Here is a 27,672-nt window from a genome sequence, read left to right as displayed (position 1 = left end):
AGGTGCTAGAGGCCTATTGGAGAGAGATTTAGGGGAGAGAATCTCCAAGGTTTGTTGATGGATGAGATGTGGAGGTGAGGAAGAGGGGTTTTCAAAGATCTGAAGAGGAAGGATTATCAAAGACGACTCTCAGGAGTCAAGTTTGAGCAGAGAAGGGAACGTGGGACAATAGAGAAAGGCAGGCTGCGGGTAGGAATATCATTCATTATTCATTGAATAAACACTTCTTGAGGGTCTCCTTTGTACCAGGCACTGGGCTGGCCCTGGGGATACAATGGTGGGCCAGATCAGACATCAGTTCTGCCCTCATAGAGTTTACTGTGGAGGACATGGAATGAATCAAAGAATAAGATAAATAAGTTAAAATTACGACTGGAAGGTGATGGAGAGAGAGTGAAGCCAGGAGCAAAGTGAACAAGCAGGGGGACTGGTGTGGCCAGAGGTCAGGGAAGGCGTCCTGATGGTCGAGCTGTGATTGAAGGAAGAGAATGCCCACCAGGTGAAAGTGCGGGAGGGGCATCCAGATGGATGGGACAGCATGTGCAAAGCCCCTGTGACAGGAGAGAGCACAGCATGTTTGAGCAGCTGGAGGAAGGTCAGTGTGCCTGGAATGCAGCAAACAGGGGCCTGGGGGAGATGGAGGCTTGGCTATATAGGGCCCACTGGGCTAAACTGGGACTTGTATTCTTTATTTTAAGAACAATGAGAAGCTTTCATTTATGTTTTGAAAGGGTGACTTTGACTGCAGGCTGGAGAACTGGTGGGGGGAGGGGGCGTTGGTCCAGAATGGATGGCTACTCCCCGTGCACCAGTTAGGGGGCAGTGGTTGTTCTCTAAGTCGCCGGTGGTGGAGGCTAGGGCTAGGGTGGGGGCAGAGACGTGGAGACAAGTGAACTGGTTTGTGAACCATTTCAGAGATGAAAGAGATTTGATTTGGAAATCGACTAATTGGCCTAAGTAAGGGAGAGGGAAATGTCAAGAACACTCCGGCAGTCTCCCCTCCCAACAGATCAGGGATGGTGCCTTTCTCTGAGAGAAGTGGAAAGCTGGATGGGGGCTGGGCGGACAGAAAGCTCCTGGTTTGGGTTTTGGACTTGTTGAGTTTGAAGTTACGTCAAGTTATCCAAGTAGAGATGTCAAGTAGACCGTTAGATTTATGGGTTCCCAGCTCGGAAAGGAGGTTTGGAGATGTCACATCGCGAGTCACCTGTGCATAGGTGGTCAGAGGGGCTGGGGGTGCGGAGGGCAGCCCCCAGGGTGAACGAGCGGAGCGAGAGGTGGAGAGGGTCTAGGACTGAGCTTTGAGGAACTTCGTGGTCCAGAAGGGGAGCTTGATCCTGCCAGGGAGGCAGAGAAGGAGCAGCCTGGGAAGTAGAAAGGCCAGCATGGCGAAGAGTATCAAATTCTGCTGAGAAGCCAAGCAAGAGAAGGGCTCATACTGTCCGCTGGATTTAGTGCCAGGAAGTCGTTGGCGACTTTAGCAAGAGCTGTTCCCATAGATAGTGGTTGTCACCCTGGGGTGGTTTGCTCCTCCTTCCCCACCCCGTGGGACAGTTGCTGTCACAACTCGGGATGGGGATATGCTGCTGGCGTCTAGAAGGTAAAGGCCAGGGATGCTGCTAGACCTTTTATAATGCACAGGACAGCCTCCTACAACAATGAATGATCTGGCCTTAATTGTCAACAGAACTGTGGTTAAAAAATCCTGCAGAAGATGATGAGATGGAAACATTATTAGAATGGAGGTGACCAGGGGGCCGGCCTGGTGGCGTAGTGGTTATGTTCACATGCTCCGCCTCGGCGGCCTGGCGTTCGCGGGTTCGGATCCCGGGCACGGACCTATGCACCACTCGTCAAGCCATGCTTTGGTACCGTTCCATGTACAAAATGGAAGAAGATTGGCACAGATGTTAGCTCAGGGCCAATCTTCCTCAGCAACAAGAGGAGGATTGGCATCAGATGTTAGCTCAGAGCCAGTCTTCCTCACACACACAGAAAAAGAATGGAGGTGACCAGTCACTTCTCAGAAGTTTGATTAGAGATGAGATAGACATAAGATAAAGTGGAGAAAAGAGATAGGAGATGGGAAGGGTGATGGCTGGAGGAAGACATGGGGTCAAGGGAGTGTGACCCCCATTAACATGAGAGAGACTTTAACATCCTTAAAAAACCCAACAGAAGGAGTCCTACTGAAGAAATGGTTGAAGATAGAGTAGAGATAAGGCTTGATGGATAAGCTTTTACATTACCTGAGAAGGTTCAGACAGAGACATTGGAGATGGAAAGGAGGTGGGTCAATATTTTTTCTGTCACTGGAGGGATATCCTAGAGGTTTGGAGCAGATGAAGGGAGGTAAGTATAGGAGGCCGAATAATGGCCCCCTCAAAGATGTCTGTGTCCTAATCCCTGGGACCTGTGAATAGGTTATCTTATATGGCAAAAGGGACTCTGCAGATGTGATTAAGTTAAGGATTTTGAGGTGGAGAAATTATCTTGGATGTCGGGGTGGGCCCAATGTAATTACAAGCATCTTTATAAGACGGAGGCAGGAGCGTCAGAGTCAGAGAGAAAAGATTGGAAGATGCTATCCCGCTGGCCTTGAAGATAGAGGAAGGAGCCAGAAGCCAAGGAATGCAGGCAGCCTCTAGAAACTAGAAAAGGCAAGGAAACCGATCATTCCTTAGAGCTTCCAGAAAGAACTCAGCCCTGCTGACACCTTGATTTTAGGACTTCTGACCCCAGAACTGTAAGATAATAAATTTGTTTTGTTTTAAGCCACTGTGTTTGTTTGTGGTGGTTTGTTACAGCAGCCTTAGGAAACTAATCCAGGGGGCTTCTGTGTTTGGGGGGACATCTGCTAAAATGTGCGGAGAGGTGGAGAGAGGTGCCTATGAGATCGAGGAGGGTGGAGAAGGCAAGTTCAGGTTGGAGCGAGTAGACTTTGAGGTGCTCACGAGAGGCCCAGGGGGAGCTGTGTGGATCATTGATGCGTGTGGATCTGCAGCCCAGGGGAGATGCCTGGAGCTGGGAAAACGGCGCATATAAATATGTGAGAAGGGATGGGGTGGAGGGTGAGAAGCTTGAGGACAGGGAGCCCGCTTGGCTCGGGCAGCGCACAGTCTTGGTGTCCTTGGCAGGGGCCGTGTCACGGGCAGAAGCCGCGTTGCTGTGGATGCAGGTGTGAGTGGGAGGTGAGGAGAGGGAGCCAGCAAGGGTGGCTGGCTTGTTTGAAAAGTCTGGCTGCTCATGGAGCAATTATTATATGCCGGGTGCATACCCCATTCTTCCTCTCGGCGGTCCTGCAGGTGGAGGTTGCTGCCCCTGCAGTTCGCATGAGGAAATGCAAGACCGAAGAGGTTAAACGAGCAGTCCCAGTCCCATAGCTGGCACGTGGTAGACCGCGGTTCCTTCACAGACAGCCCCCCTCCACGGTGCCAGGGGGATTTGAGGAGTTCCTTCGTGGGAGACACAACTAAGGGGGTGGAGGAGTGGATAGCCGCCCCGGATCAGATGTGGTTATGTGTCCAGATTCAACCCAACCTCACAGACACAGAGCGACCCCCCAGCACTAGGCCTCCAGCAGGGAGCTCTGGGGGTAACAGACGTACATGAAGTTTACTCTCTGTTCTTAGTGGAGCCTATGGTCCGGCGACGGGGAGCAGGGGCCACGGTGTATGTTTGGGGAGGAGGCTTATTCCCAACCAAACAATCCGGAGGCTGGGTGTTGCTGGTGACTGTAGTGCTTGCAGAAGCTTTAGGGGCAGGGAGAAGGGGAATTGGTTTCGACTGGGCAAATTGGAGATGGGTCTTGAAGGATGAGTAGAAGTTCAACAGAGGAGGCTGTTGGCTTCTCAGCCTGTGGGAAAATCTCAGGGGAGAAAATCTAGGGCGATGGCCAGGGAAAGGCTATTAGGATCCCTCCTCCCCCCACCAGAGCCTATACCTTGGGACCACCCAGCTGGGCAAGCTTGGGGTCTCTAAGGCAGGCAGTCTCCCAGATTTTCGGCCTGGCGTGGGCCTGGGGTCCAGAGAAAAGGCAGAACGGGAAGTCCTGGAGTTTGCAGCCTGGTCCTAGACCAGCTCTACCGGTCGAGTGGGTGTGGCCCACGGTGCAGGGGTGGGGCGGTGTTTCTCCTTGGAGGCTCCTTCCTAGGGAGCAGGGAGGGCGTGGCTGGAGGTCGCAGCACCATGTGGGGCTTCCAGCTTTGTGATCTGGAGAGATGAGAGACATTGAAGGCCTGGAGAGACCAGACGCACAAAATGGCTCAAGAAAGCAGAGCCCGTGAATGTGCGCGCGCGCGCGCGCGTGTGTGTGTGTGCGCGCGCGCTGGGGGGTGTGTTTGGGCCTCAGCTGGGGAACAGCAGGGATCAGGAGCAGCTCTGCCTGCTCAGACAGTGGGCTGGCTGAATGACGGGAGAGGGGGACGGGTGGGCTGAACTGCAGCGCTGATTTGGGACCAGGATCCGGAAGCCCCACATCCTAAACAAACTGCGTTCACTTGTCAAATCCTGTCCCACAGCCACATTTGATGTTGTCTTTTCTTGACCTTCTGCCCGCCTTCAAAAGCCCTGGCCCCCATCCAACAAAATATATTTCCTTCCACAACTGCTCAGTATGTACAGTCGACTCCAGGAGAAATGATGGTGATGTTAACGATAAGAAAGCCGTGACTGTTTATTGAGCACTTACTGTGTGCTGGGTCTGTGATCAGCACTTTACAGCCTGATCTCATTTGATCCTAACGACGCCCCTGTGAAGTAGAGATTATTCTACCCATTGCACAGCTGAGAAAACTGAGGCCCAGAGAGGATGCATCATTCTGCACAAGCTAAGCAGCTAAGGAGTAGCTGAGCTGGGGCAGTCTGACTCAGGCGCCCACCCTCTCATCTTGCCTCCTAGTCCTCTCTGCCTCCATTACTTATCTGGCCTCTTCCTATCCCCTGGCCTTGGTTGACTCTGTTCCACTCATCCTTCCTGCCCAGCACAAGTACCCTCTCCATCTGCCCCCACCCCGGAGGAAAGCTGATCCCACTGCGTGCAGTGTGGTGCAGGGACGGGACCTGGGTTTAGATGGACCAAATGGCCATGTCCACTTTGCATCTCTCCTTCGTGGCCTGGCCTCCTGGGCAGGAGTTTTGCACTTACTTCTGGCTGTTGAGAGAAGAAATGCCCCTTCCTCTGCTTTCTCATCTCCTTGGAAATTATCCACTCCATAAATCGTTGCCGAGGGTGCCCCGGCTCCCCTCAGACGCTGCGGGCTGGAGACGATGCTGCAGGCACGAGGCCCTTGGGGAGTGCCAGGCAGCCATATGGTTTGGGAAAGAGGCAGAAGAAGGGGGAGGCAGCCCAGGGTTTCTATTTAAGTTTTTCGCCCAGACCCAGTCTTGTTCCAGAAGGGATTTAAGGCAGCCTAGCAGGATACATAAAATATAATATGATAGCGTATTAAAACCGGGAGAGAGAGAAGAAAGAGAAATAAGGGTGGAGACCCTAAATGGAGCCAGGAATGAGGCTAAAAATGCATGCCACGATGATCTGTATGTGCACTTTAGCTACATGGGGTCCAAACCTGGCAGCCACTGGGAAGAGGCGTCTGGTCAGCTACCGGAGCGTTCTCTCCATAACGCGCAAGTCCCGGGCAGCGCCCGAGGAGGTCAGCCCTTCTGGGTACCGTACTGGACGGGAGATTGCCCCGGGTCCTTATAAAGGACCCTGTAGGATGGGATGGCTCCCCCGCTGTCAGCCAGCCTCCCCGCCTGCCAGACTCCTACTGTTCTGGGGGAAACAGACGTGAAATGGTGTTTCAATGTTTTCCATTTCAGCTTCCATCGTAAAATGGGGATTTATTTTAAAATGTGAACGTGGATGTGCGAAAGCTCCTGGCACACCCTCTAGAACGGGGTCTGAGAAACCCTGAGTCACCGGGAGGGAGGGAGGTGTGAGCCTCAGTGGCAAGGCCAGGAGGTGTCAGCGGGAACAGGCGGGTCTCACCAAGTTTGGGGGCTCAGAGAAGGGAAAAGTAATAGGCTCGTCCGGGAAGAAAAGAGGGCATGTATTTGAGATAGGTTGGGTGTGTGTGCGCGCTGCGCACGGGCAAGTACTTTTCATGCTGGTTCGTTTGTTAATTTCTATTAACCCTTCAGTTTGGGAATTTCAGACTCTAGAAAAGTTGTAAGAACAGTGTAATGAACACCCACACATCCTGAATCTAGATTCACCCGTTGCCAACATTTTATAACAATTGCTTTATATCTCTATATAGATATACCTACAGTCACGTGTGTGCACACATATTCTTTTTTTTTTTTTTAATGCATTCCTTTTTGTTTTTTCTGAACTGTGTGAGATATAGTTACAGACATCAGGCTTTATGGGCCTACAGTCTCTGTCACACCTACTCGACTCTGGTAGGGCGAAAGCAGCCATAGACAGCACATGAACGGATGAGCGTGGCCGTGTTCCAATAAAACTTTGTTTATAAACACTGAAATGTGCATTTCATATAATTTCAAGTGAAATTTGAATTTCATGTAAATTTGAAAATTGTATAAAGGAAATGATATGAAAAAAAGTTTTTTCAATCATTAAAAAAATGCAGAAACCATGCTTAGCTCACAGGCTGTATAAAAACAGATGGGGGGAGGGCCGGCCCCGTGGCTTAGCGGTTAAGTGCACGCGCTCCGCTACTGGCGGCCTGGGTTCGGATCTTGGGTGCGCACGGATGCACCGCTTGTCCGGCCATGCTGAGGCCGCGTCCCACATACAGCAACTAGAAGGATATACAACTACGACATACAAGTATCTACTGGGGCTTTGGGGAGAAAAAGGAGGAGGATTGGCAATGGATGTTAGCTCAGAGCCGGTCTTCCTCAGCAAAAAGAGGAGGATTAGCATGGATGTTAGCTCAGGGCTGATCTTCCTCACAAAACAAAACAAAACAAAACAAAACAAAAAACAAATGGGGGGCTGCATTTGACCTGCAGGCTGTAGTTTGCTGACCCCTGTCCTGTTAACCACAATATAATTACTACACTCAGGAAATTTAACTGTGGATACGATACTGTCTCAACTATAATCCGTATCCAGATTTTCCCAGTTGCCCTGAGTAATGTCCGTTAGAGACTGTCCCCCTGTTCAAGACCCACTTGAGCCTCACACATTGCATCAGTTGTCCTGTCTCATTAGTCTCCTTTATTCTAGAACGTTCCCCCACGTTATTTTTTCTCTTTCACAATATGGACACTTTGAGAGAGTTCAGGCTAGTTGTTTCCAGAATGTTCCACAGCTTAGATGTGTCTGATTGTTTCCTCACCATAGACTCGGATTGTGGATTTTTGGCACAGAGGCTGTTGTGTCTTCTCACTGTAGATAGCGGGAGGCACACGGCGTCAGTTCACCTGGTCTTTTACCCTATGATTTTAGCCACTATTGATGACTCTTGCCCGTGTCAATTATTATTCATGGTTTAAAATGATTTTTAACCATTCCTACTACATTTATTACTTGATGTTCCTCTGCAAAAAAAAGTATGCTCAAACTTCTCCCCACCCAATCCCCCGTTTAAAAATGACTTTTAGTGTCAGCATGGACTCATGAACCCTCTTTTTTCTTCAGTGTGTTCTGGTCCGTTTGTGTCGTTATTCATTTTGATGTTTAAACTGGCCTAGATTTGGCCAGCGGGGGACTGTTTGGACTGGCTCCTGTCATTGTTTTAGCACTTCCTCACTTTCTGGTGCAAAAAGATGTTCCAGCCATCTCTCCTAGGAGCTCTAATTCGTTTTAGGGGGAAATGGTGTTTAGAAACCAAGATCTCCGGGCACTAGGTGTGCACATCACTACCGGGTGTCCTGGCTTCTAGGCCTGAACTAGCTTTTGAGGGATGAGTTGAAGTGAGTGGTCTGCAGGGTCAGGAACTGAGGGAACGTGAGTCATAAGCAGTGGGCACAGCATGTACAAAGGCCCAGGGGCACACGTGTAATGTTGAGGTGGCGGATGGTATAGCAGAAGTACAGAGTGTGCTTAGAAGGAAAAGGGGAATAGGCGCCTAAAAAAAGTCACTTTTCGAGGCTGGCCCCGTGGTGTAGCGGTTAAGTTTGTGCGCTGTACTTCAGAGGTCCAGGGTTCACGGGTTTGGATCCCAGGCACAGACCTACACACTTCTTATCAAGCCACACTGTGGCAGCGTCCCACATATAAAGCAGAGGAAGATGGGCACAGATGTTAGCTCAGGGCCAATCTTCCTCACCAAAAGAAAGTCACTTTTCTTGTGCTCTAAGATGTTATGGATCTTAAAACACTATTGATTCAATATCAGCTTTTCCAGGAATAAAAATATATACCTTAATCCTAAGATTCCTCTGTTTTTTTTTTGCTGAGGAACATTCACCTTGAGCTAACATCTGTTGCCAATCTTCCTATTTTTGCTGAGGAAGATTTGCCCTGAGCTAACAGTGGTGCCCATCTTCCTCCCTTTTGTATGTGCGCCGCCACCACAGCATGGCCACTGACAGACGAGTGGTGTAGTTCTGCCCAGGAACTAAACTCAGGCCACTGAATCTGAGCACGCCGAACTTAACCACTAGGCCACTGGGGCCGGTCCGAAGATTCCTCTTAATATCAGAAGCATTAAAACTGTATCACTGTTTTATAAATGCTGGTAGTTTGGTTATTGAGTCACAAACCAAATCAAACCAAAGATTTCCCCCCAAAAAATATAAGATGCTAGTGAACCAGTTTTGGCTGGAACTGAGTCTGTAAATCTCAAAATCTATTATATTGGAGCAGAAGGAGAGCATGAAAAACCATTCTCAACTGGTCCAAGATTTCCAGTGTAAACTAGCTCCTCACTTGACCTTCAGCCTTCCTTGTGTCCTAGCACGTCTGCTGCAGTGTGTTGCTCACTGTGTTATAGTGAGGTGGCTTTGTTTTTATATATAACTGTAGTCACTGTGCTGCACATTACATACCCAGCACTTATTTATTTTATTTTGGCCACTTCACCCATTTCGCCCACCTCTGGCAATCACCAATCTGTTCTCTGTATCTATGAGTTTGTTCTTTTTTTTTTTTAGGTTCCGCATATAAGTGAGATCATACAGTATTTGTCTTTGTCTGACTTATTTCACTTAGCATAATGCCCTCGAAGTCCATCCATGCTGTTGCAAATGGCGGAATTTCTTTCTTTTTTATGGCTGAATAATATTCCATTGCATGTATATACCATATTTTCTTTATCCATTCAACCATCAGTGGACACTTAGGTGGTTTCCATGTCTTGGCTGTTGTAAATAATGCTGCAATGAACATGGGGGTGCACATATCTTTTCGAGTTAAGTGTTTTCGTTTCCTTCTGATAAATACCCAGAAGTGGAATTGCTGGATCATATGGTGGTTCTATTTTTAATTTTTTGAGGAACCTCCATACTGTTTTCCATACTGGCTGCACCAATTTACATTCCCAAAGCAGTGCTCAAGGGTTCCCTTTTCTGCACATCCCGGCCAGCATGTGTTATCTTTCATCTTTTTGATGATGGCCATTCTAACAGGTGTAGGAGGATATCTCACTGTGGTTTTGATTTGCATTTCCCTGATGATTGGTGATGCCGAGCACCTTTTCATGTACCGTTGGTCAGGTGACTTTTAATGTTCACAGGGTCCCACTGTTACATTAATTATATTCTGATGTGAATTAAAAAGCTATAAAGCTAGATAAACACAACATTTCTTAGAGCTTTTAAACAACCATAAAACGCAGACAGACTTACAAATATAAAATGAACAGAACTGCACAAACCAACATAATTCAAATGAATGAAATCAATGTAATGTGTTGGATGATGCTTTCCAGAAACGAAATTGCTGTTTATAGGGGGAACGTGGTAGTCACTTTTCTAAGACAGATTCGTTGGCATTTGGCACGGCTGTGCTTTTGTGTGCCATGCGATTCCTTTATTGTCTTTATTTGTTTGTCTGTGTTTGAAACACTGGGAAATCTTTGGTTAGCGCAACTACCATGATATTTCTTAGTCCTTTCTTTGCCAGAATGCGTCATTACATATTAAGTTTGTGTCTGTTCTTTTCCATTAGTTCACGGCAAATAGTCACAGTGGGTGTTGTATCATCAGCTGTTACTGTGTAGCAAGCTACCTCCAAGTTCAGCGGCAAAGAACAGGGGTCGACGAACTTCTTGGGTAAAAAGCCAGACGGTAAATATTTTAGGCTTTGTGGACCATACTGTGTCTGTCACATCTACTCAATTCTGCCTCTGAAGTGCTAGAGCAGCCCTACGTGTGGCGTGTTCCAGTAAAACTTTATTTATGGGTACTGAAATTCAAATTCCACGTCATTTTCACATGACGAAATCTTCTTCGTTTGATTTATTTTGAATTACTTAAAAATGTACTAACCATTCTTAGCTGGTGGGCCGTACAAAAGCAGGTGGTGAACTGGATTTAGCCTGCAGGCCTTAGTTTGCTGACCCCTGGCGTAGAGCAACAGTCATTTATTCTTGCTCGTTTATCTGCTGGTTGGCTGCAGCCTGGCTGATTTAGCTGGGCTCCGCTGGGTTGCTCTGCCCCAAGCTACAGGGTGAACTGCTCCTCACTGTGATCCGGGTCTGCTCCATGTGGGTTTGTTCTGGGCCCAGACTGAAGGAGCAGGGGCCCCTGGGGAAATCTTCTCATGGTGAAGGCAGAGGCCTCGGAGGCAAGCCCACCCTCCCAAGCGCATTTCAAGCCTCTGTTGCATCGTGTGTGTTAGCATCTCATTGGGCCAAACAAGTCACGTGGCTGACCCCCAGGTCAAGGAGGGAAGAAGTACAGGCCACCTGTAACACAGAGTCTAGTCCAGAGTTACCTGGCCCAGGGTGATAGGGAGGGGCGAGAGCTGGGGCCAAGAATTCAGTCCACCACAGGTGCCAACTGAGTCACAGACAGTCCTCTTGTGGGGGCAGAAATCTGGTGCTGATTCACATATATTGATTTTTTAAATGAAAACATTAAATTAAAAACTCTTAGAGCCAGCCCTGATGGCCTAGGGGTTCAAGTTTGGCACTCGCACCACTTTGGCAGCCTGGGTTCGCTTCCCGGTCGCAGACTCACACCACCTGTCTGTCAGTTGCCATGCTGTGGCGGCGGCTCACATAGAACAACTAGAAGGACTTACAACTAGATTATACAACCATGCACTGGGGCTTTGGGGAGAAACAAAAAGGAAGATTGGCAACAGATGTTAGCTCAGGGCGAATCCTTCCCTGCAAAATAAAATTAAAAATTCTTAGAGAGAACTTTCAGATCTTGAGAATATATCTAAAAAGCCTAGTTTGAGAAACACTAATTTCTAATAAACTTCCTGGCTTTACTAATCAGGGATTTGGGGTTTCCTGGTGTTTGAAGATTCCTTCAGGAGAGGTCCTGTCTGATTTACACCCCCGGCACCTAATTCAGCACCCCTAAACCCCAGTGGGTCCTCAGCAATTGCTAGTGAGGGTTGGTGGGCAACAATAACAATAATAATAATAGCTTCAACAATAGCTGCTGTTTATTGGGCACTAAAGGATTTGTGTGTCTGGACTCTTTGTATCCTCACAACTGCACTATGGGGCAAGTATTATCATTCCCTTTTACAGATTAGGAAGCTGAGGTTTAAAGGGCCAGGTTACTTGTCCAAGGCTACACAGCTAAGCACAGGGCCAGGACTTCAACCCAAAATTCGAGCTCCTAATCTCTAAGCCCCAGATGTGAATATCTAGATGCCCATGTGATGTCCCCTTGGTCTTCCCCACTCACACGGCAACCTCCTGTTTCTTTGGGGAACACTTCCCAGCATATGGTATAAGATTGTTTCCTTTTCCTTGTCTGACTGCTGCTGAGGAATGTTTGGCAGATTTTATTTTTGTAACAGCTTTCTTGAGATGTAAGTCACATACCATACAATTCACCCACTTAAAGTGTGTAATTCAGTGGTCTTTTTTTTTTTTTTTTGGTGAGGAAGATTGGCCCTGAGCTAACATCTGTGCCAGTCTTCCTCTATTTTGTATGTGGGACACCACCAAAGCATGGCTTGATGAGTGACGTGTAGGTCTGCACCAGGGATCTGAACCTGTGAACCCCGGGCCGCCAAAACAGATCGTGCGAACTTAACCACTACGCCACCAGGCTGACCTCTCAATGGTCTTTAGTATATTCACAGATACATGTGAGCATCACCAGAGTCAACTTTAGAACCTTTTCATCACCTCAGGAAGAAACTATATCCTTCAGCTGTCACCCCACCTCTTCCCCTCTCCTCTCCTCCTCGCAGCCCTAGGCAACTACTAATCTACTTTGTATCTGTATAGAATTTCCTCTTCTGGACTTCAGCAGGAATGAGATCATATAGTGACTGTGACTGGCTTCTTGCACTTAACTTAATGTTTTCAAGGTGCTTCCATGTTGTGGTGTGTAATAATTGTGGTGGTGTTCCTTTTATGGCTGAATAATATTCCATTGTATGGATAGACCACAGTTAGCTTATCTGTTTGTCTGTTGATGGACGGTTGGGTTGTCTCCACCTTTTGGTGGTCATGAGTGATGCTGCTATAAACGTTGTGTACAAGTTTCTGTGTGGACCTCTGTTTTCATTTCTCTTGGCTATGTACCTAGGAGGGGAATTGCTGGGTCACAAGGTAACTCTATGTTCCATCGTTTGAGGAACAGCTGAACTGTTTTCCAGAGCAGCTAGACGATTTTACATTCTCACCAGCAGTACTTGGGGGCTCTTATTTCTTCACATCCTTGTCCGCACGTGTTGTGATCTGACTTTTCAATTGTAGCCGTCCCAGTGGTATCTCACTGTGGAGGTTTGAGTTTTCTCTCTGCTTTTTTCTGACTATCTCTTGTTCTTTTCACTGGTTATTGGGGGAGAGCTGCCCATGATGGATGTGCAGGCTGTGTGCTGAACAACTCCGTGGAGTGCTTTTTCACACCATCTCTGTCAACTGCTTCCCTCTGCCATGTTAACCTGGAAGACCCTTCAGATCTGTAGCATGGCATTGAAAGTTTGTTTCTATCTAATCTCTCTCCAGCCACAGGTCTATTTGCATTTGCATTTTTGCTGCCTCTCTGAGGGGCGGATTCTCCTGGGTGTCTCTCCCACTCTTGCCCCAAGAGCTTTCATTTCAGGCATAGAGACAGGATCCTCAGGTTCTTGCCCGAGGGCCCATTTCACCCGCTTCACGGGCAGCCGCATTACTAAGAAGTCTAATTACTTAGACTCAATACTAAGAAGAGTGAGGCGGAGTGTGTTCAGAGTGAGTAGATGGTGGTTGGTCCTGAGGCTGGTTCCAAAGCCGAGTGCCTTTTACAGGCAGAGCAGAGGGCCCTGGGAAGGAAAGAGCTGTCCAAGACGGTTACAGGGCTCAGACCTCCCTACCACTTGTGGGAAGTATCTGAGCTAGTCACTTGTCTCCGAGCTCTAGTTTTCTCATCCGTGAGATGCGGATGCACAATCTATTGGAACATGCGCCTACGAGTTGTTGTGAGTGTTAATGCTCCTCTATGCCTGGCGCACAGCAGGTGATGGGCAGCTCGCAGCTGGCTTGACTATCTTCACGAGGGGTTCAGGACGGGCTGGGGGCAGTGAGTGAAATTACAGTCTGTAAAACCCGGATGTGGAATTTGGGATTGTCTCTAAACAAGCTTCATTTTCCGGGTCTCCAGGGCTTTTCTGAAATTTGATAAAAGATAATTCTAGAACAATCAAAGGAAGTACTAATTCCATTATCAGTTAAATGGCGGTGGGGGTTCGGGGGCTGGGGATGGGTTAGATCATGTTTCTTGGGCATTTTTGAGCCATCTAAGAAGTTATACTTTTATACCAGTATTCACAAAATGCTGTCATATTTTAAGGGACCCTCCTTCCCCTTGCTAAAGTCCATCCATGGAAGCCAGGTCAGGAACCCAGGGCCTGAATAATCTTAGAGGTCCCCTGCCAGCTTAAGTGTTCTTCATTCCATGTTTCTGAGTGTAGCAGAGGTCAGAGTTCAAGTTCAAGGTCGGGCCGCCCTGTTTATTTCTGCCGGTGCAGTTTGCTGGTCTGGGAAGTGGCCGGAGAACAGGAGAGATACTGTCTGCCTCCTGGGGTTCTGGGAGGAGCATCTGAGACGTGCAAAGGCGCTTTGTCAACCATGAATGGCTTCACAAATCATTTTTGTAACCGCTTTGCTCTGAGAGGAGGTACAGGGCTGAAAATCAGAATGCTTTATGGATTCGATGGGTTCCTGGAAAGTTGCAAGCAAATCAGATTTTTGAAAATCCAATTTCTGCAGCCTCTGGTTATGGCACCCTTTAGAGGAGCCCAATGGTGAATCCTCGATTGTGGCAGATGTTCTGCCGCAAAGCAGAATGTTCCTCCCTATTAACATGCTGGTCTTCACGTAGCAAACGTGCTCAAACCAGGAGCAAAGCTGGAAGTTCCAGGACATTCCTGGTTGATTCTGACGAGGTTGTTAGAGGGAGCTTGGGGGTAACGTCCGTCACTTAAGCGTTCTTAAGAAAATGGGCTGTGCCAGGAGAGACCCAAGTTTGAATTCCGGCTTCCCCACGCATTTCCTTTGTGCCCTCAGGTAGGTTAAGCCCTGAACCTCAGTTTCCTAATCTATAAAATGGGGCTAATAGTAGTAGCTACTCCACGGAGTTGTCAGAATTCATGGGACAGTGTATCGGGGTACTTGGCACAGTAAAATTGCTCCATGAATGACAGCTGTCGATGCTTTATTATCGATGTCTTTATTAATTATTACCATAGTCAGAAATAGCATTCTGGTCCACATGGACCATGCTTGAGCCGGCGGGGCCAAAACTCATGCTTTCATATTATTTCCTGAGGATCTGTCCACATAGAATCTTACATCTTAGTTTCAGACAGAATTTTAGAGGTCATTTAGGACAGATTGCCACTCAGTGGGGAAATCCTTTCTTCAGCCTCCCGGATAGCGGGTCATCCGGCTACTGCTTACATACTCCCAGTGACAAGAAGCTCAGCACCTCACAGGGCTGCTCGTCCTTGTGCTGAGTTCAGGCCTGTGGCCCCCTAAGTGCACGCTGGTCCTGGTCCTGCCTCCCCCTCATGGCGGTCCGTCCCACATTTGATGACGGCTTTGCTTTCTCTTGCCTCTTCTTCTCCAGGTTAAGGAACCTCCTTACTGTGCTGGTCGCCCTTCTCTGGTCAGGTCCAGGTTATCAAAGTCCTTCTCGCATCACGGTGCTCAGAACCTGGGCTGGTCCCAGACATGCCGGGTTCAGAGAGGCCAAGGAGTTGACCTCAAGGGATAAGGCGAGGGAGGCCAGCCTTCTGGGGTCTTGGTCCCGAGCATCTGGCCATTCCTGGACCATCTCAGTCCCAGGACTGGAGGCCCATATCCCGCTCTCTGCTTAGGGTAGCCTGGGCGCATCTGTGACCTGTGACGTGATCTGCATGCCCTGTGTGGTCCCGCCTGTCGTGCGCCCTCCACCTAGAATTCCTTTGCCCTCCTCTTCTCCAAGACCTCAGCTCAGATTCCACATCCCCAAGAACGTCCTCGACTGACTTGAAGGTACCAGGCTCCAGCTCCGAGTCCGCATATTGCAGAGAATTCCCCACCACAGTCCTGACCGCGGGGTGTCCCAGTGGCCTCTCTTCTGTCTCCCCCGGACCGTGAGTTTTGTGAGAGCAAAGACGCTGTCTACTGGATCGCCATTTTATCCCCAGAGCCTGTCACTGTAGCCGCTCCCTCGGTGACATTGTTGAATGAATGAATGCTTGATTTGAGAAAATCCTGATTGGTGGGAAAGATAAGCCAAGAAACATCCCTCAGCTGATCTCCGGATCTGGACCCAGCAGCAGAGGTCTTAGGCAGCTCCCTGTCCCTCACAGCTCCCTCCCAGGCCTCTCTGCCCAGTCGAAGCCACAAAAGGGCTGATTACAACTCAACGTTGACCTGCAGACCCCCGCCACCCAGAATTAATCATAACTAACATTTGGTCCCTGCGTTAATAACCACAGTCATGATCACAGTGCTAGTAGCGACCGTTTATTGAGTGCCTTCCTCATCAGTCTTTACGGCAATGCTGAAGGTTGGTTTTTACCCCATTTCACAGATGAGGAAACTGAGGCATGGCCAGTAAAGTCACCTGCCCAAGGCCACTCATTTGTGAGTGGTGCACCTGAGATGCTAGCTGATTCCTCTGGCCCCATCGCTCTTCCTACCCACTAGCTGCTCCCACCACAGGCCGTGGGGCCTACAGGTGCTTCTCTCTTCCCCCAGGAGGGAGAGGAGCAGTCGGAAAAGGATAATGTCAGGGGATTAGTACTATGATAAAGTGCAGGGTTCTATGAGATTCCAGGGGAGGAATCTCATAGAGAAAGATGGAGCATCGTCTGGGGAGACTGTCGGGGGAGGTGAAGCCTGAGCTATATGTTTTCTCTTTTTGTCTGTCCTAGAGTTTGAAACCACAAAGGCAGTCTAGTCTCCTAAATACACAAATGAAGCGAGAGTCTCATCCCCTCCCCTCTAGAGGTGACCAGAGTTGAGAGTTTGAAATGTAGCTCTCAGACTCTGTGCATGTCTAAAGATATGCATAGAGGCGTGCTGCTGATGTTGGGGGGGCGGGGCATGTGTCGATTTCCATGGTGTAAAGCTCCCACCCTGGCTGATTTCAAGGTGCCAACATGATGCTGCAGCACCAGGAGGTGGCACGTGGCATGCAGTAACAACCATTATTTAGTTTTGCTACTGTACAAATACAGAAGATGCCCATACCCTCAAGAACAGAGATAATAGTAAAATAATCAAGAAGTGGAAAGCTTTGAATATTTATTACCTTTTTAAAAACTATAACTTTTCGAATTGTAAGTTTATATAATTTAACTTTTAATAATGATTGTGTTTAAGAACTGGTTCACGGAATTCCAGAAAATTTAAGAGTCAGCTCTCGTTAGCCAGTGCAAGCCAGCATACCATTCGTTCCCTTTCTACTAAAATATTAACACTATATAAATTTTTTTCATTAACTCACTTTTTACTTAAAAGGTTCTTCATTTAATAATTCATTCATTCGGCCACCACGTGTGCCGAGTGCAGTGTTAGGGACGGGGGCCAGCCCACCATCATGACCAGGATAGCCGTGTGCCTTGTCCTCATTAGCTTATGGTCTAGTGAGGGGGACAGTCAATTACCAAATCGACAAATAGATAAACACCGTCAACAACAAAAATGCACCCCATCACTAGGTCTTTAAAATATGTAACAGGATGGTGTCATAGAGATAACGCCGTGGGGGCCAGGCGTGTGGAGGTCGGGGGATGGCAGAGGGAACTCACTTTAGGTTCAGATCAGGGAAAGCTTCTTCTGAGGAGGTGACCGAAATAAGACCCAAAAGACAAGAGGGGACCAGCCATGCAAAACTTAGTGGGAAAAAGGTACAAAAGGCCGTGTTCACTTGGGTGCCATTTCTGTAAACTTTACAAACATGCAAAACAGTTCTGTGCATGGTTTTGAGAGAAATCCTTTCCAGTAGAAATGAGAAGCCTCCCTCAGCTTCAGCATGGTGGGCACCTTGGGAGGGAGGGAGGGACCGAGAACAAGTTGGAGGCAGAGATGGTCTTCAGCTGCATCTAGGTCTTTTCTCGAAGCAAGAGGAGAGAGAGGTCTGGAACCCATATGGCTGGTGTAATTTTTGTTGGCTCTGATTGATAGGCACAGAGTTGTCAGCTGTGTTATTCTTTGTAACTTTTGAATACTTGAAATATTTTGTGATTATTATTTTTTTAAGAATGGGGAAAAGAGGTTGCAGGCAGCGGACCCGATCAGTGTAAAGGCTCATCTCAGATCCTCGCGGCTGCAGGAACGTGAAGGGGGCGATAGAGGCCCGAGGAAGTTGGGAGGCACCAGGTCGTATGGGTACCAGGCAGGGACCAGGTCCTACGGCCTTGAGGGCTGTGACCACAAGTACGAATGTTATTGTAAGTGCGGGGACTGCCGCTTTGAGCTGGAGAGGGACATGATCTGATTTATGGTGATGAAAGCCTCCTCCGGCTGCACGGGGAGAATCAATGGAGAGTTAGGAACGGCCCCAGGGAGGTTCATCAGCATCTCTGATTGTCAAGAAGAGAGCTGAGGTGGCTCAGACTGGGGCGAAACAGGGAGCAGTGGAGAGAGGAGCGATTTCAAAATCTGACTTGGAGGCCTTGCTGAGGGATTAGATACGGGGGATTGAGAGGGGGAGGAATGAAGGATGACTTTCTCTTTTTGTTCTGTCTTTTGAAAACAGCTTTATGGAGCTATAACTCACATACCACACAGTTCACTCATTTCTAGTGCACGGTTCACTGGCTTTTGGTAGGGATGACTTGTTTTTGAAATCTGAGTGGATGGTGGTTTCAGATATCGTGATGGGATAAGTGGAGGAGGAACGGGCTCAGGGGTGGGGCCTGAGGTAAGTTTGAGATGCTCGTGAGACGTGCAAGGGGGGTGTCAGGTGGCAGTTAGGTATTCACGCAGGGGCTGGAGATGAAAGTTTGTGGGGAAGGAACAAATTGAGAGTGTGACAATGGATGTGAATCTCCACGGAGCACAGGTCAGGAAGGTGTGTGAGGGAAGGAAAGGAAAGGGGAGAGAGAGAGAAGGAAGAAAGGAAGGAAAGGAAGAAAGAAGGAAGGGAGGGAGGGAGGAAGGAAGGGAGGGACAAAGGAGAAAGTGGTTACGGAGCTGAAGACAAAGCGCCATGGGGCTCCATCCGGAGCAGGCAGAGGTGGCCATCAGTCCCAGCTGCTGAGGGCGATATGAAATAAAAGTGTCCCATGTGAGGCGGAGAGTGGAACCAGCTTGACTGCTTGAAACGAGAAAAAGCAGGAGAGAGAAAGAGACAGACAGACAGACAGACAGACAGACTCCCACTCAAGATGAGCCTCCACACCAAATCTCCAAAACTAATGAAGAAAATTAATGTTGAAAAGACAGCTTCCAAAAATCTATGACAAATGAATTCATTCTAATTAAAATAAAAATTGTAGCATATTCTGAAAATGAATTTAAAATAACTGTTTAGGGTCTGTATCAGGAGTAGGTTTGACTGTGAGTAATTGAGATTTGAAATAACAGTGGCTCAAGCAACATAGGAGTTTTGTTTTCTTTTATGAATACGTTCTAGGCCTGGTGAGGTGGCTCTGCTCCACTAAGTCCCCAGGAAACCAAGCTTGATCCAGCTCATCACTTCACTATCTCAATGCTTAGATTATCCTCATAGTCCAAGTTGGTAGCTAGAGCTCCAGCCATCACATCTCCATTCCAGACAGCAAGACAGTGGAAGGGCTTGTATCAGCTGTCTTTTGAAGAATTTTTCAGGAAGCTGACACATGACACTTCCACCTACATCCTATTGGCCAGAACTCAGCTAGAGAAGCCAAGAAATGTATTCTGTTATTATGGGTAGCAAGGTGCCCAGTTATAATCCAAGGGTTCTGTTGCTATGGATGAAAGGGATAATATATAGTGAGGGCTAATTAGCAATCACAGCCTTAGGACCCTCACAGAAATAAAGGAAGGATAACATCCATTAAAAAGAACAAGACAGTGGGTTTTTGTTTGTTTGTATGAATTTAAAACCTCTGCTCTTAGAAAGACACCATTAAGAGAATGAATAAACAAGCCACAGACTAGGAGAAAATATTTGCAAATCGCATGTCTGATAAAGGACTTGTATCCAAAATATATTTTTTAAAAACTCTCAAAACTCAACAATAATTAAAAAAAAAAAAACAATTTAAAAAATGGGTAGGGATGGGGGAGGCCAAAAGGGGTAAAAGGGCACATATGTATGGTGATGGATGGAAACTAGACTTTTGGTGGTGAACATGAGGCAGTCTGTACAGAAACCAAAATATAATGATGTACACCTGAAATTTACACAATGTTATAAACCTGTGTGACCTCAATAAAATAATTTTTAAAAATGGGCAAAAGATATGAACAGACACTTCACCAAAGAACACATGCAGCTGACAAATAAGTGCACAAAAAGAAGCTCAACCTTATGAGTCATCCGAGAAATGCAAATTAAAACCATAATGAGATACTGCTTCATACCTATTAGAATGGCTAAAATAAAAAAGACTGTCTATGCCAAGTATTGGCAAAGATGTGGACCAATTGGTGGGTCCATTCACTGCTGGTGGGAATGTGAAATGGTGCAGCTCTTTTGACAAACAGTTTAGCAGTTTCTTAAAAGTTAACATATACCTGTGACCCAGCCATTCCACTACTAGGTGTTTGCCCAAGGAAAATTAAAGCATGTGTGTCTATACAAAGATTTGTAAGTGAATTTTCTTTGCAGCTTTATTTGTAATAGCCAAAAACTAGACACAATCCAAATGTCCGTCAATAAGTAGCTAGAAAAACAAATTGTGGCACACCCAAACAATGGAATACTACTCACTAATACCAAGGAATGAACTCTGATACACACATCGATATGGACAAATCTCAGAATACTGTGCTAAGTGAAAGAAGCCAGACGTGGCTTCATTTGATTCCATTTATATAAAATTCTAGAAAATGAAAAGTAATTTATAGTGACAGAAGGTAGCTCACTGGTTGCCTGTCCAGTGCCTCCAGTGACTAGAGATGGGAGGCAGGGAGGGAGAGATTACAGGGGGCATGGAGAAGCTCTTGGGGGTGATGGATACATTTGTTATCTTGATTGTGATGATGGGTGTACACGTTTGTCAGAATTTATCAAATGGTACGTTATATGTCAATTGTACTTCAATAAAACTGTTAGAAAAGGAAAAAGAAAGACCATGTCATTATGAAACAAAGAGACAGAATGGTAAAAAAAAGATGGATATGAAAAAGAACCAATTAAAAGTTCTGGGAATGAAAAAAATTCATTGCATTGAAAGTACTCATTTAAAAAGGAAAGGAAAAAAGAAAGGAAGAACCTCAGTAGATGGATAAACTCTGGACTGGACACAGTCAAAGAGAGAATTAGTGATTTGGAAGAGAGTCCTGAGAAATTTTCTCAGAGCGTCACCCAGAGAGAGAAAGAGAAAAATATGAAAGAGCAGTTAAAAGACATGGAGAATAGAGCGGGCTGCTCTCATATATGTTTAATAGAAATTCTGCAAGAAGAGTCTGGAGAAGATGACTGAGAAGCCATACTCAAAAGCATAAAAGCTGAGAATTTTCCAGAGTTGAAAAAGAAATAGAAGTCCTCATCAAGTCATGTGCTCATCAAGTAATGAGAATTCTTAAAAAGTAAATCTCCACTTTAAACCACAGAGAGAAATTGCAGAAAATCAGGAATAAAGGGAAAGTCTTAAAATCTACCATAGACAGATTATCCACAAAAGAACATTAGACTAACAGGAGGTTGCTTAAGACCCTAGGCAGCCTTTTTGGCAATCTTCAAAATGCTGAAAGCAAATAAAACTTCATCTGCCTAGAATTCCATACCCAGCTGAACTCTGATTCAAGAGTGGTGATGAAATAAAGGCAGTTTTACGGAAGATGAAAGGACTCAGCCCAAACCGTGAGGCTCTTGAACATTTAGAGATGGGGAGAGGAGGACCCCCCTCCGTCACATATGCCTCATCATCCAGGGCCAGCCTCTGTCTCCCACAGAAACTGGAGAGAGAGGAAGGGCTGGATTTAACTGCTGTTGCAGCGTGAGGCTGTTGGGGATGCTGCTCCTTGGCTGTGTTGCTGGTATTCCATCACGACAGAGGAGGGAGATGGGATTCCCGGCCCCAGCTCGGGTCTCAGTCCCGCTGCGGTGGGGGCGTTGTAACGGGAGGGCAAGGGGAAGGTTCTGAGTGGTGGCAGATGGGGCCAGGCCCCGGGCCCTGGTTTGGGGCGGAGCCCAAGGACCCGAGAGCCCCCCTAGGATGGCCCGTTCTAGACTCTGTCTCTGTCTTCCAGATTGTGGATAAGAACAACCGCTACAAGTCCATAGACGGGTCAGACGAGACTAAGGCCAACTGGATGAGGTGAGTCCTGCTCTGCCGATTTCCCGGGAGCCCTGTCTGAACTCTGGAAAGGAGGCCAAGGGAGCGTGCTGGGCTGTGGGGTCTCCAGTGGTGGAGGCCCATAGAGGCCCTGGGACTGCCGTCTGCAGGGTTTGGGACGTGTCTAGCTCTGGAGGACCCTCTTGCTCCCCCAGCCTTCCATCAGGGGCCCTGGAGGAGGCCTGTGGCCTGGCTGGTGGGTTACAGGGACCCCTAGAGACTGGGCACTTGTCAGAGTGTCTCAAGTACCTAGGCCCCTGGCTCCTGACAGCATCCCCGTGAGGAGGGGTGTCCCTCCACCCAGGATGTGACACCCCTCAGGGCAGACTCCTGCTGGAGTGGTGCAGGACTCATCACCAGCATCGTTTAAATGGCACCCATGGGAAAAGAGGCTTCTGGCACATTCTGTAGCTCAGTTTTCGATGGTGCTTGCTGCTCAGGCATGAGTACTTTCAAGAGTGGTTTTACTGTGGTCCAGTGTTTGGGACAGAAGTTTGCACTAGAAGGATCCTTCATGCCCAGCCAGAGGGAGCAGGAGACTGGCCCAGGGTCGCCCAGAGGCGGCTGAGCTGAGCCTGGAACTGAGGGCCTAGTTCAGGGCTCTCCTTTTGGTTCTGTGCTGCTGGCCTGTGCCGTGTGCCGGGGCCCTGCCCGGAAGAGTCTGGGGGCCGTGTGGGAGGTTGGACTTGCCTTGTTGCCTCCTTGGTGGCCTCTCTCTGGGACCCAGGAGTGATGTGGTGGGGGTTGGATCTGGTTGGGAGGGAAAGGAGGCCACGGATGGCTGGACCCAGGCGCACAACCACACCGTGAATCGGGCCCTCTGTCAGCGTCTGTGCAGTTCCGTGACCCATGGGGTCTGGCGGCCGGAGGTGCAGGAGAGATGCTGCTTGAGGGAGGGCAGTTAGGGACTTTCTCGGAGCGAGTTTGCTGTATTTAAACTCTGAGACTTTCTAAGTGAAGGAGGAGAAGTGGGTTTGAGGTGGGGCGTCCATGACGAGGTGTCCTGTCCCCTTCCCCGTGGCCTCCCTGTCCACCTGTGTTCCCAGCTCAGATCTGCTGATGGGCAGGCCTCAGTTTGCACTCTCCAGAGCACCTTAAGATGCATCCTTTTATGTGTCGGGCAGCTGTTCTCATTGCCACTGAAAAGTGCAGAAGCAGAGGCACCCGTGGCACCCCAACCCCCTTTCAAGTAATCCCATCAGCCATGCCCTGAAAGTGGCTTCAAGAAGGCAATCGACACTCCTCACCGCCTTCCTCTTCTCCTGACTGCTGGGTGCAGGTCAGCTCAGCACATACAATCCACCACCCGTTCACAGAGCAGCCCCTGTCCCGAGTGGATCGGCTGGCCTGGCCCTCCCAGGACTCACACCTTCCACCATGGAAGATGCTTTTTCTAATACGGTTGTTGAATGAAGGCACGACGATGTGCTACAAGGGCCCAGCGGAAAGAGGAGGGGGCCTTTGAGCTGGGCCTTCAAAGGGGCCAGGATGACATTTGAGGACACCGTAAGCAAAGACACAGAAGTGGGGACCGGGTGTCCGGCAGGCCTGTGCTCCCAATCCCTGTTGCTCCCATCTGGCTCTAGGCAAGCAGACGAGGGTGTGTCTGAGTGCGGCCTGGTGCCAGGCCTGCCTGCGCTGTTGCTTTCTAGGCTCCAGAAGCTTTGGCTAGTGGAGCTGATTCTGTTTTACCCTTCTACCCATCTCTGATCTCTCAGCTTGGGGACAAGGCTTTACCACAACCCCAAAGAAAGACGTTCATCATCTGAGCTAACTGAGCGATCACCTGGCAGCCCAGAGGTTCTGACTTAATGGGGCTGGGATGAGCCCAGGGCATTGGTATTTCGTAAAGCTCTCCAGAGTGATCCTGCTGTGCCGCTGGTGTTGAGAACCACTGCTCTGTACCCATCTTCATGTGATGGTGGTAAAACTGAGACCTAGAGCAGGGCAAGGTCTTACTCAAGATCACACAGTCAGTGTAGAACCAGGACCTGAACCCATCTCTGGACTTCTGGGCCAGTGTTCTTTCTGCCTGTGCACAAAGGACCAGGCGGAGCCTGGCTTCCTGGGCTTGTGTGGGGTGGGTTCTGCTGCCACTACCTCGCTGGCATGGGATCTGTCCTAGTCCTGCTCCCAGCCCCATTCTAATCCAAGATGGCGCCAGGACAGTCACAGCTGATGGGCCCTCATCTCATTAAAGACTCAAGGAGTAGGTTGGGGTTGGGTATGTGGTCTGTTGCCATGGAGATGCCCCTCTGGTGGTAGTTGGAGGGGAAAGCCAGTTCATGCTGGGAACGCTCCTTCTCCCTGAATAGACAGCTTCCATTTGTACAGCTCAGTCTAATTTGCAGACCCCTTCACCTGTACTGTCCCAGCCTAGTGTCTTGTGGATGACCGAATGGTAGTCAATTTCTTCCAGATCAAGTGATGGGCTAGGAAGAGAGTGGGCCCCCACATAATGAGTGTTGACTTTGTGGCGTCCCCATGCTAGGTGCTCTGCATTCATGAAATGGGCGGTTGGAGACCAGGGGCTGTTTTGCTGGCTGGGGGCATTTGGCCATGCCTGAAGACGTTTTTGGCTGTTGCAACTCTGTGAGTGAATGCTACTGGTTTCTATCAGGCAGAAGCCACGGATGCTGGTCAACATCCTACTTTGCCCAGGATGCCCTTCTCTCCAGCCCTAAACACCAACATTGGCGAGATTGAGAATCCCCCGTGTACTCCTCCTGGCAGCCCGGGGAGGTGGCACTGGAATTACCACCCTCGTTTTACAGAGGGGGAAGTGGGATTTGCACAGGAGACTCAGCTTCTAGTCCCAGGTCTGTGAGTGCAAGGTCCGGGCCCCTGCACTGTCTGGCAGGGAAACGAAGCCCTGGCCTTCCTCTCCCGTCTCCTGGGCCATGGTGTTCTGGGTGGGTGGGGTGGGGAGGTGAGGGCTGAAGGATCCTTGTGCCCCTGGTCTCTCCTTGTGGTTTTGGCAGCAGCCAGAAGAGTGAATCAGGCTCCAGGTTTCCGTCCCTACCCGGGTTCCTCTCTTGTGTGGGTCTTGGGGACATTCTGGCACTAGTTAAAGGGTGGACAGAACCACACTGTGGAGAAATTGAGTTCCAAAGCCCGAGCAGGTGCCAGGTCAGATGCGGGAAGGGCCACCCTGTCCCCTTGCCCAGGGCCCCTGGCTGCTCCATGCAGATGGAAGCCAGGGTCACTCCTGGCCTCCATCCCAGTGGAACTTGTCTCCCGGAGGGAGCTCGCGAGCTCCTCTCGTTCTGCCCGTGAGCTGCCAAAAATCCGCAGCAGCCCACCCCCAGAAGGAGCTGCTGCCAGCCAGCGCTCCAGTGGAGGGGAGCCTGCACACACCCATAGGTGGGGACTTGGTGGGGAACTTGGGCACGGGGAAGGAGAAGAGAGCCACGGGACAGAATAAGCTTTCTGTGAATACATCCTAATTATGGGCGTCACCAGTGAGGCCACACACCACAGAAGCCCACTGTAAATAGTCTCCCTGTTTAAATATTCTTCCTCCAAGCCATTTGTAGAGGCAGTGGCAGGATCCTAACCCCAATAAGGATCCTTTGTTCCTCTTTAGGGCTTTAAAGCTCTTTTACATCACTATGCTTTTCCCCGAGATTGGTGTGGTTGTTATTGCCAGTCCAGATGGGGAGAGCGGGGCTGGGAGAGGCTGGGTGAAGTGCCCTGGCTGTCCCCGCTAGTCAGAGGTGAGGCAGGGCCTCAATCCGAAGGCGTGCGACTCAGTCCAGCGCTCCCACCCGCGTGCGCCGCGTCTCTTCCCGTCCTCCGAGCAGTAGTGGCAGGGAGGGTGTGGTGGTGGTGAGCGGGCGAGGGCGCCCAGGTGCCTCCTGTCTCCCCAGCTGGGGGCCGGCAATTAGGAAGGAGGAGGACCACGCGCGTTGACGGTCATTTACCCAATTGTGCTTTGTGGGATATTCAACCCAAGGAATGTGGCGCCCCTGGCCGAGCGTAAGAGGAAGCCCAAGTTCTCCAAGGAGGAGCTGGACATTCTGGTCACAGAGGTGACCCACCACGAAGCGGTTCTCTTTGGGAGGGAGACCATGCGGCTGTCCCATGCCGACAGGGACAAGATTTGGGAAGGCATAGCTCGGAAAATCACTTCCGTCAGCCAGGTCCCCCGCTCCGTCAAGGACATTAAGCACAGATGGGATGACATGAAACGGAGGACCAAGGACAAGTTGGCCTTCATGCAGCAGTCCCTGTCGGGCCCCGGGGCTGGGGGCCGGGCCCCCGCCATCGTGCTCACTGCCCACGAGAGGGCCATCGAGTCAGCGCTGCTCACGGCCCGCTCCGGGCACAGCTTCCCGAGGGCAGAACTGGATGGTACCGACAGCCCTTCGAGCAGCAGTGAGTACCATCTGTGTCCCCTCCCCTGCTCCCCAGTCTGCTCCTTGGCGGCAATTTCCCGTGCACCTGCCTTCTTCCCTCTTCTGTCCCTCTCTGTCTTGTCCAGTCTTTCCATTCTTTCCTCCTTCTTCCTCTTCTGTCTTCTTCACCCCTTTCCGTTCATTTATTCTAGAATATTTCCTGAGCACTGTGCCAGGAGCTGTGCTGGGAGCCGGAAAGACAGAGTTGTATATAAAACCTACACCGGCCCTGCTCTTGGGGAGTTCCTAGACTCGTGGGAATAGACCAACTTTAAATAATCGCACCAGGAAATTTGTAACGAAGGATGAATACAGGAAGTCCTGAGAGCAGGGCTGACCTCGTGGGCGTGTGATCTGTGCCGTCATTTGGGGCCCCGTGTCACAAGGGCTCCGTGCTGGCTTTAATGCTCTGCTGTTGCCTTCCTGAAACTCAGAATAGTTTTTGAACAGGGCGCCCCGCATTTTCATTTTGCCTTTGGCCCTGCGAATTACGTAGCAGCCATTCTGAGAGCCAGGAGGGGTGGAGCTGGCTCTCCCTGGGGTCTGGGGAAGACTCCCAGGAGGGACAGTGGAGCTGAGATGGGAGGGTGAGTAAGAGTTAACCCGGCCGGTGGCGGCGTGGGGCGCAGCAGAGGGGAGGGGAGAGGAGAGCCTCGCAGGCTGAGAACAGCATGTACGAGGCCCCGCATCAGGAAGGCGCTTGGCACGTTCCAGGAACGGAGAGGAGCCAGGGAAGCCCAGTGCAGAGGCGAGGGGGAGGGGGCGTGAGAGGAAGGCAGCCAAGTCTTCAGGGCCCGGGCCTTGGAATGCTCAGTCCTCTCTCTCTCCGTTCCTAATGTCTGTATTTCTGTTATCTTCTGCATTTCTGTGCCATGCTGCCTTCTCCCACTTCTCTCCGCACTCTGCCTCTTTCTGCCCGCCCTGAGGCTCCAAGATCCCTCTCTCTGTGCTCACTGGGGCCCCTCCCTGTCCCTACTGCCCCCACGTCCCCCTGCACCCCTCTTCTCCCTCAGCACTGTCTCCGTCTTTCCCCTCTGCATCCTGTGTCTCAGGACAGACTTTGACGCCAGGGGCTGGGGTGTGGAATCTTCTGGCCTGGCTGGCTGAGACAAGCATCCTGTGGGGCTGTGGTTTTAGCTGGGGCTCCCCAGAAGGGGGAGCAATTGAGGCCCTTCAGTGCTGGGGTTGCACCCTCTTCAGCTCTGCTTCTGCACACACCCGACCCCCACCCTCAGCCCGCAGTCCCAACTGGGG

At 49.5% G+C, this 27,672-nt stretch overlaps 1 protein-coding gene across 4 annotated transcripts in view; it reads left to right on the top strand.

Moving 5' to 3' along the window:
• The window catches only part of PRDM11 (PR/SET domain 11), an 81,844-nt gene that overhangs the window by 35,313 nt on the left and 18,859 nt on the right, over nt 1-27,672 (top strand). For 3 of the 4 annotated variants that reach the window (XM_058527089.1, XM_058527090.1, XM_058527088.1), the window contains exon 5: nt 21,936-22,003. In XM_058527089.1, the coding sequence (XP_058383072.1) occupies nt 21,936-22,003 (68 nt within the window). Of the gene's footprint in view, nt 1-21,935; nt 22,004-25,976; nt 26,399-27,672 lie in introns of all 4 variants that reach the window. The other variant, XM_058527091.1, reaches the window with a different exon arrangement.

This window comes from Diceros bicornis, chromosome 31, assembly GCF_020826845.1.
Source record: "Diceros bicornis minor isolate mBicDic1 chromosome 31, mDicBic1.mat.cur, whole genome shotgun sequence".
NCBI classification, from domain to species: Eukaryota; Metazoa; Chordata; class Mammalia; order Perissodactyla; family Rhinocerotidae; genus Diceros; species Diceros bicornis.
The sequence above is the reverse complement of the archived record's forward strand: the minus strand, read 5'-3'. Positions and strand labels throughout refer to the sequence as shown.